Genomic DNA, 10,014 nt, shown 5'->3' with positions numbered 1-10,014 from the left:
AAGCCTGAGGTGAAACCAGGTCCTGATGTCAGAACTGCATCGGCTCCCATCTCAGCGGGTGGAGCTGCTGAGCAGTGCTGGTCCTCACCGCTGGACTCAGGTGGCTGAGGAAGGACACAGACAAACACAGTCCTGTCAGTCTCTGCAGCTTCGACAGGTCTTTGTAGCGTTTCATTCAGTGTGTTGACCTTACCTCAGTCCAGTGTTGAACAGAACTGTCAGCAGGACCTGCTGATCTGTCAAGATGGATCCTGGACCCCCCACTGGCTGTGGGGTGGTGTGCCCTTTGGACATGGATGTCCCAGCTGGACAGATGTGATGAGATATTTCCAGATTAGAGTACATAGATGTCCCAGCTGGACAGATGTGATGAGATGTTTCCAGATTAGAGTACATAGATGTCCCAGCTGGACAGATGTGATGAGATGTCTTCACATTAGAGTACATAGATGTCCCAGCTGGACAGATGTGGTGTGATGTGATGTCTCAACAGTAGAGTACATGGATGTCTCAGCTGGACAGATGTGGTGAGATGTCTATGAACTATTTCTTCCAGGTGTTCCTGGGCCAGAGCTTGGACCAGGTGTCCCTCCACTTCCTTTTACCAGTTGTCTCCTCCGAGATGCTGGTGGTCCAGAGACAGACTCTCCTTAGGTGTGAATAAGGCTCCACAGCTGCAGCGGGTCCAGGAACTGGAGCAACAGAGTTGAAGAACTTACCAAGTCTTTTGAGGAGGCGTCGGACGCTCACAGGGATGCGAGACCTCCTCCTGGGCGGTGGAGCTGGTGTTGGAGGTGGAGCTGGCTCAGWGRRRGGCTCCTCATCAGGTGTTGTGATGAGGGGGATGGCTCTCAGCTCCTGGGGAGTGTGGATGTCAAAGGAGCTGATGAAGCTGTCTGAGGAACTGAGACTGTCCTCTCTGAGCGGCTGGTAGTCCTCCATGAACAGATGCTCCAGAAGCTCAAACTCTCTGAGACTCTGAGAGGGACTCTGCTCTGGTGTAAATGGAGGTGGAGCTGTCCCAGAGCGGGGCTTCTCATCAGATGTTATGATGAGGGGGATGTCTCTCAGCTCCTGGGGAGTGTGGATGTCAATGAAGCTGATGAAGCTCTCTGATGAACTGAGACTCTCCTCTCTGTGCGGCTGGTTGTCCTCCATGACCATGAACAGATGTTCCAGAAGGTCAAACTCTCTGAGACTCTGAGAGGGACTCTGCTCTGGTGTAAATGAAGGTGTAGGAGATCTGGACTATTTGCAGGCCATGACATCGACTGAATGTGTCTTTCTCCAAGGAATCGCTTCACTGTTTTTGCCCTATGGCACGATGCATTGTCATCTTGGAAAATGATTTCATCACCTCCAAACATCTGTTCAATTGAAGGGACAAGAAAACTGTCCAAAATATCAATGTAAACTTGTGCATTGATAGAAGAAATAACCACAGTCATCTCCCCAGTGCCTTTGCCTGACATGAAGCCCCATATCATAAAGGACTGTGGAAATTTGGTTGTTTTCTTCAGGCAGTCCTCTTCATAWATCTCACTGGAACGGCACCAAAAAAAAGTTCCAGCATCATCACCTTGTCCAATGCAGATTCTTGACTCATCACTGAAGATAACTTTCATCCAGTCATCCACAGTCCATGATTGCCTCTCCTTAGCCCATTACTGTCTTGTTCTTTTTTGTTTAGGTGTCAATGATGGTTTTCTTTTAGCTTTCCTGTATTGAAATCCCATTTCCTTTAGGCGATTTCTTATGGTTCGGTCAAATACATTGGCTCCAGCTTCTTCCCATTTATGCTTCATCTGTTTAGTTGTACTTTTTCAGTTTTCAAGACAAATGGCCTTAAGTTGTTTGTCTTGACACTTTGATGTCTTTCTTGGTCTACCAGTATGCTTGGCTTTAACAACCATTCCATGCTGTTTGTATTTGGTCCATATCTTGGATACAGCTGACTGTAAATAGCCCACATCTTTAGCAACCATGCGTGAAGAGTTACCTTCTTCAAGAAATTTCACAATCCTCTCTTTTGTTTCAAGAGACATTTCTCTTGTTGGAGCCATGGTTCTTGCCACTCCACGTCATCCAGCAGCCCTCCAATGTGTCATGACTGCAGGTGTTTTTAACTGCAGACTAACAAGCAGATCTAATCTGAGGCAGGTGTCCATTTAGAGAAAGTGATTCCATACGTTTCTCCTCAGAATTGAGTGATTCCAATTTTTCCCCCTGTGCTTGGTCAATAAAAGTAAAATTCACTGATTTCCACAATGTTTTCTCTTCATTCCTTTGAGTGTTCCTGAAAGCCAATAAGTTGCACTTTGGAATGACCTTATTATTGTATCATGTTTTTGATCTGAGTTTGTTTTACAGAATGAAATGTCTGAATGAGTGCTCATCCAAGACTGGTGATTCCATACTTTTTGCCAGGGGTTGTATATATATATATATATATATATATATATATATATATATATATATATATATATATATATAAAACTAATGCATACTGTAGCATTGGCTAAAACACTAAAGGTGTCAAAGTAGTATCAAACAGTAGTGTGGCTGCCCAATCTGTTGCGGAAGCACAATCTGTAYWKTCAGCTCATTTGTGCATGCGCCAAAGGAAACACAGCTCATTTGCATATGCACTAAATGACAGACTTCTGGTAAGCACTCGATTTAGAAAAAAAATACTGAAAATAATTATTTCCTTATGTTAATTATAAAGGTGAGTTAAATTATACTCTGAAAACAGTTTAATATTGTATACATAGATTTACAATGTATACATATGTATTTATACTGACTTGCCGAGTATTTTCTAGACAATCATGTTATAATTCATATTATATTCATTTTATTTTTTACCTGGAATAAAAATCTACATTTTTTGCAAACGTTGCCTTTTCTATGAAACATTGCAGGTGATGAAAGACTCAAAACGAATGAATTCTATCTTAAGTCTAGCGAAATGCTATGCTAAAAACAAACGTATGGATCGTGCTTCCGTAACGAATCGGGCAGCCACAAGTAGCAGAAAGCTAGCTAAGTGGTAAAACATTGCTTAAAAAAGTTACAGAATTTTTGCTTAAAGTAGCAACATTCTAGCTAAAAGCTCAATGTAGCAAAAAGCTAAAATGTTAAAGGTAGCAAAATAGTATCTAAAAGTAGCAAAAGGCTAGCTAAAAGCTAAAAATGGCAAATGACTAAAACGTTACAGGTAGCAAAACAGTATCTAAAAGTAGCAAATGTTTTGCTAAATGTGGCAAAACACTAATGAGAGGGTAATAAAGGTTTAGCCCAAAGTAGCAAAACACTGGCTAAAAGCAGACATAAACTAGCTAAAACGCTAACATTATCAAAATGTTAGCTGAAAGTAATATTGTAGCTATATATGAGCTAAAAGTATAAAATGTTACATAAAAACTAATAGAAATTTAAAAATAACCAAAAATATCTAAAGGTTGGCAAAAACGTTTTATGTATCAAAAGATTAGACAGAATAAAAAGCTAGCTGAAATAAGAAATAGCTAGAACCTGAGTGGCTAAAATGACATAAAGGCACTAAAAGGCTGGATTAAATGATGCAAAAGCTATATGCTGTTAAGTGTCAGGAGGACTTAGGGCTGTGTATTGGCAAGAATTTGGCGATACGATACATATCATAACAGAGGGGTCACGATACGATATATCCCGATATATTGCGATACTGTAAGCAAGGCAATATGTTGCGATACATTGCGATTTTTTTGTCCAAAAATTCTATTAAATAAAAACTTCTTACTGGAAAAAAAAGGAAAAAAGAAAAGCTAATGTTTACTTACAATGCTAATGCTACCCTTACTCTCTGGCGCTCGAGAGGTAGAGGAGCCAAATGGCTGGCTCACTGCTGCCAACTAGTGGTCAGAGGCTGAACTACAACATAAAAATGAATGGTTGGCAAGAAGGTTGACATTTTAAACCTTAATTAAAAATCGATACAGGGCTTTAGAATATCGATACAGTATCGGGAAATGAAATATCGCGATATTTCAGTGTATCAATATTTTCTTACACCCCTAGGAGGACTGTGATCAATTATACATTGGGGGAAACAAAACAGCCACTGTTCAAAAGACTGAGCCAGCACAGAAGAGCTACTTCGTTGGGCCAGGACTCTGCAGTTTACACTCATCTACAGGCCAGCGGTCACTCTTTCAGGGATGAAGATGTTCTCATCCTTGATAGAGAGGAGCGTTGGTTTGAGAGAGGGGTAAAGGAAGCCAGAAAAAACGTCCACCATTAAAAAGAGGTGGAGGCCTTTGTGTCCAGTTGTCCTCCTCCTACAACGCTGTTATTGCAAGTATGACTCAGCCCCCTGTGAGCAAAAGGTGTGAATCAGGGCCCCAACGATACCCAACACAGAGGGGAAAAAGACAAAAACGAGCCCCGCCTGCACTCACTACATATACAAAACACAACACCTAAGAACCACAGCATCCAAACCAATATGTCAGGTGATGGGGCACATGACCCTCATTGAACAATAGAGCTAATCAAGCCTATTGTTAAGCAATGGCCCCATGTGACTAACCTGTTTGTCCATGTGGAGGCAGTGCTTATAAGGCTGAGTTCACCTGAAACTCATCAGACTGAAGGTCTCTTGGAGGAGAGACGAAACGTTTCACTAAAGAAGAAMCCATCCAGAGGACCTACTTATTTTCTCTTTTTGATGCAAAAGCTATATTTGTATTTTGTATACAATTAGTATAAAAATTGTATAAAAGTTGCAAAATACAAGTCACAACACCCATCTGCCTAACAATATGAGCACTTAAACTGTTAGTGGGTGAAATGGTCCAACTGAAATTGAAAATCGTAAAATAGAAATACTATTAATTTATTGAGGGACACTAGTTAAGTCTGCAGATTTTGATGGCAAAACGTACAGGAAAATGCAGATTAAAAAACAGAAACACTATGATTTATTTTTAGACCATGCTTTTCTAATCACTGTCTTGTGAATGTAATCTGGTGTTTTAATTTGCACTGGCTCTGATTCGTGTAGTGTTTGACTGCGGGTTCTGTGTATTCAGGCCTGTTATGCAAACCTTCAGGGGCTCGCCCCCAGACAAACCGTTTGCATGTAGGGCGGGACAAGACCTGCAAACCCTGTTTTGTCCCACCACAACTTTTCGCGCTATGGTTCAGGTACTGATGGCGCCATTCAAAGCCCACCTGTAACTATCGCAATCCATCTGTCCATCTTTCAGGTGCAGAGCTAATTACAGCAACCCCCCCGGAGGTAAAAGCATTGGTGATTAGGTTAAAGGCGTTATCAGAGGCCTTTGTATACCAAGAAACAATAGTGGCACCGCGGGAGAGATGCAGCGGTGAAGCCCAATTTTTTCGGCTGAAAGTCAAAGATCGTCTTTAAAAAAGAGGACTTACTCACTTCTAGGTTTTACATTATCATTCCTTACAATCACTGATGGCTGAAAAGTGATTAATTAAGACTTCATGCCATAGAATTAGGTTAAATAACTTATATAATTTGAATTGATACCAAAATCATTCTGAATTAGTCAAGGTCTGATGCTAAACAAAATAATATATGATTCGTGTGAAATTAGCTTTGGAGTGAGACCTCTTTTCTCATTCACATATCTTTGAACAGAGCGCGCCGGCTGCCCCGCCAGCATTATGGAGGCGTGGTAGAAACAAGATTAAGGTGGCGCTGATTGGTTGTTGCTGTGTGACGACACTAATAAGCAGGGTTTTGATTGGCGGAAGGGATCCAGCTGCCTCAGAGCGCCAGAAAACAAGCTTGAGCGGGTGTTGCTGAAGTGTCCCTGGACAGACTGTCCCTTATGACAGGAGTATTGATATAAGCTGAGTGGAGCTACCCGCTACTTTTGACGAGGGAAAAAGCTGCTATGTTGGGCTGAAGACGATACGTAGTGATAAGTCTGTAAAGCTGAGCCACATTGGAATATTTCATTCATTCATTCAACAGCTGTAAAGGTAAATATATCTGTTTTACCTCTTATTTTACCATCTTTCTGTATAAACTAGTACTGGTATTAAGGTAATCTAAGCTACTAATCGAGGCTAAGCAACCTATTAAAGATGAATTAGCTTTATTGATTGTTAATAAGCTACAAAAACGCATTTAAAAGGCTAATTTACAGCTAGGTGGATGAGGTAATTAGGTTACTGTGAGTGAACTCTCCGTCTGCCGGGTAGTAATAGTAACWGGACGCGTTATAACTTTAGTTAACCTTTATTTATAGCAGTGTAATATTGCCATACAGTTGACAACCTGTCACATTTATKAACCATATCTCGGCAGGTCGAAGCAGCATCTGAGTAATGTAGYTAGCTGCTAAGTGCTAGTTAGCCAAAGTTATTTGCGCCAAATTCATCTGACCACCGAGTGAGATTTAATGCTAACCCGAATACCATCACACCCTATTGTTCCTGCTCAGCTTTACCTCCAATTATTCCCCCTCTGATTTATTTGTACATTGTTTATTTATTTTTTTGACTGCAGGTTTTCCCAAATGGAAGTGGAATGTCTGGCGCTGGAAGACCTCACAAGTCCGAGGAAAAGTTTCTCAGTGCAGCCAGAGGAAGATGAAGGTCAAAGTGAACAAAAAGTGGGTTTTCTTTATTTGTGTGTGCAAARGTCTAACATCCACGTCAGATCTTTAACAGTGTGCGGAGTTTGGAAAACAATTTGTGTTTCCAGGCTTTATTTTCTTTTCTAAAAATAAAAACTTTATTTTGCAAAAACAAAAAGCTCTTAACATTTCATTTCAGCTTTATGGCAGGCCCTTTTAACATAAAATCTGATTGGCCGCACTTACATTCCAGATATCTGAATTTGATTTATGACTAGGCGTGTTCGTTAATTAATATATATTTAATTAAATTATACTACCTTGTTAAAACGTCACAGATTTATGTAGCTTTTTAGGTGGAAAGTTTCTAATGTACTTTAACATTACTCATCCTTAGCTTAATTTGCTGTTCAGTGGTCTGCAGTGTCAGCACAGTCCAAGTCAAATTCTTGTTTTTTATATGATTTTTAGCTGCAGCTCTACATGAGTTAAGAAATTCAGATAATTTATTGTCTGTCACTTCAGCCACGYGAAATTCTGCAGGCAAGYGTTTGGACAGCTAAGTGGCAGCAGGACGGCTTCTTTTAATTTTAATTCAGATATCGAAACATGTAACTTTGACTTGTCGTAATAATGTTTCCGAAATCTTGAATTGTTCTTCTGACTAGTCAGATAATGCAGATATTTTAAATTACCWTTCAGGATAGTCAACGTGTATTTGTGTATAGTCCAAACTAACTCTTAGATATCTAGAATGTAATTACAGTCGTACGAAGCTGCTCATAAGTTAAAATGGCCTGCCATATTAAACCAGTTTTAATTCTGTTTTAGTTTGTTTTCAAAATAATGCCTATTTGGAATGAAAGTATAAAAAATTTGATGACTCAAAGTGGTAATTTAGTCATAATTTTAATCACAAAACTTAATATGCTGTATAAATGCACATTATTTACCATATTGATAAGCTACAGGTGACACCTGTACGAGTCCCTACATTAACCCTACTTTATTCAGAATTTAGAACAGTTTCACAAAAAACACTAAAGACTCTAGAACTCAGTATTTAAGACAAAATAAAATAAAAAGGTTATTTTTTTAAATTTCCTGGAGGCAACAGCATTTTTAATAAAGTAGTTTATGAAAATTCATAAATCTAAMTGTAAAACTCTCTCACAGGAAAACRTGCACACAGACAGAAGAAGATCAACGCCGCTGAAGTCAACCGAGTCGCCTGTCCCCGTTCTGCTGGCAAACAAGAAAAGCTCGGCGCCCGATCTGACCCCCATCAAACAAACTGTCCTGGCAGAACCCTGGACCCCCACGGCTAATCTGAAGATGCTGATCAGTGCTGCTAGTCTGGACATGCAGGACAGAGAGATGAAAAAGGTGCTGTTCAGACCGATAGAGAACGATAAAGATAAGTCTGTGAGCTCGGACACTCTCGAGGATCCGGAGGTGGAAGATGCTTCTCGGGTATGTAAACAAGAGAAGTCCTTAATAGTTTACTCCATCAAAGATAGCCATCGTTTAAAATTCCTGTAGTGATTATAGGTTTGAATTTATGGTTGAAATACTGTTTTTTTTTTTTATTTACCTGCTTCTGTCCCACCTTTCAGTTTGAAGAGGAAGACGGAGAGAAAAAGCCAAGCAGGAAGCAGAAAAGTTTGGGTCTGCTTTGCCAGAAGTTCCTGGCTCTTTATCCAGACTACCCCGGACCTCACAGTTCCATCTGGATCTCACTGGAGGAGGTGGCAAACAATCTGGGTAAGAGCTGGTAAACTAGGTCTGACCACACAGCTGCTGGTGACGAGCATTAATCCAGAAGAAAAGCATTCATATCTTACTCATTTCCTCCAAAATATTCTCTCTTAAATCTACTTCAGCTTACTTGCTCTTCTTTCTTGGTTTTGCTAATTTTAGCTGCTGTTTTGTAACTATAATAGACTTTAGCTATTATTAAACTACTTTTAGCCAGCCCCTTTTTTCTGCTTTTTGCCTATACAGTAGATTGWATATTGCTAATTAACAGCTTTAGCTTTTTGCTATTCTTAGGTTTTACTTTGAGATATTGCTACTATTTTTAGCTATCCTTGTGCTATTTTTAGCTCTCATTTGGATATTTGTGTTGCTACTTTTATCTTTTAGCTTGCCTTGCGCTACTTTTAGCTATCATTCTGCTACTGTAACTATAGGTTTGTAGCTACTGTTCAACTACGTTTAGCCAGACTTTTTTCTGCCTTTAGCTTGTATTGATAATTTTACTTTTAAACTAGTTTTGCTATCTTTAGCTTTCGGTTGACTGTTTGCTACTTTCATCATTTTGTTACTTTTATGTTCTACTTTTAGCTATCACTACTATTTTTAGCTATGCTGCTTTTAGCTACCATTTGGCTGCTTTTAAGCCCTTTGTTACTTTTAGCTTCTAGTCAGCCTTTTGCTACCATTCTGCTGTTCTTTGCTACTTTTGGCTCTTAGCTAGCTGTTGTTATTTTTAGGTTGCCGTGTATGGCTTTTAGCTATCATCCCACTCATTTTAGCCAGACATTTGCTACTTTTAGCTACTATTTTTTCCACTACTTACTTGTAGCTAGCCCTTCGCTACTTTGGTTTTTGGTCAGCCTTTTTCAACTTTCTGATATTTTTGGCTAGCCTGTTGCTACATTTAGCTTTTAACTCTTTTCATATTGAGATGCATATTTCTTGTTTTCCTTTTTCTCATTCTAGCTCGATGTTTGATATTTTAAACCTGTGGCTCCATGTTTGCTAGAGATACACAGCTGCAGTTTGGAACAGACATTTCACAGGAACTCTTGTTTTCTGGCTCACTTTGTTAGGAGTGGAGCGCCGGCGGATCTACGAYATTGTCAACGTGCTCGAGTCTCTGTCCATCGTGGGCCGGTTAGCTAAGAACAGCTACACCTGGCACGGCCGGCAGCGGCTGCAGGAGACGCTGGAGGAGCTGCAGCGGAGAGGCCGGGAGCAGGGTTACCACCTCCAGATGGATCTGACCACTGAGACAAGGACGACCGGACAGAGCCGAGAGGATGATGGGGGGGAGGGAGACCCTGGGAATGGTAACGTATTTATCCCAAAATATCAATTTTTGTTGGATATGTAGTGAAGSTTAAGAAGTTCAAATGGTTCTTATAGTCATTATTTACATTTATGATCATTTTCTCTTGTTCTGCAGCTGGGAGCAACAGAAAGGACAAATCTCTGCGCATCATGAGTCAGAAGTTTGTCATGCTTTTCCTGGTGTCTAAAACTCAGACTGTAACTCTGGACGCAGCAGCGAAGGTCCTCATCGAGGAGAGTCAGGACTCCTCGAGTCACAGCAAGTATAAAAGTAAGTGACCCGGCAGAACCACAGCGTGAGCTAAAAAGCAGCTCGAGTTAAAAAGTAATGTGTATA

General features: G+C 40.3%; 1 protein-coding gene across 1 annotated transcript; it reads left to right on the top strand.

Moving 5' to 3' along the window:
- Positions 1-5,787: 5,787 nt before the first annotated feature.
- LOC106511275 (transcription factor E2F7) lies at positions 5,788-9,948 on the top strand (the record flags this gene model as incomplete). Its single annotated transcript, XM_014000019.1, is given in 6 exon segments — positions 5,788-6,003; positions 6,533-6,638; positions 7,779-8,075; positions 8,219-8,366; positions 9,437-9,676; positions 9,793-9,948. Coding segments are annotated over 5 exon segments (937 nt in total), but the record flags the coding sequence as incomplete, so codon positions are not given.
- Between the last annotated feature and the right edge of the window lie 66 nt (positions 9,949-10,014).

The sequence above is a fragment of the Austrofundulus limnaeus genome, unplaced genomic scaffold (assembly GCF_001266775.1).
Source record: "Austrofundulus limnaeus strain Quisiro unplaced genomic scaffold, Austrofundulus_limnaeus-1.0 Scaffold2642, whole genome shotgun sequence".
Lineage (NCBI taxonomy): Eukaryota > Metazoa > Chordata > Actinopteri > Cyprinodontiformes > Rivulidae > Austrofundulus > Austrofundulus limnaeus.
This window is presented reverse-complemented; position numbering and strand designations above follow the sequence as displayed.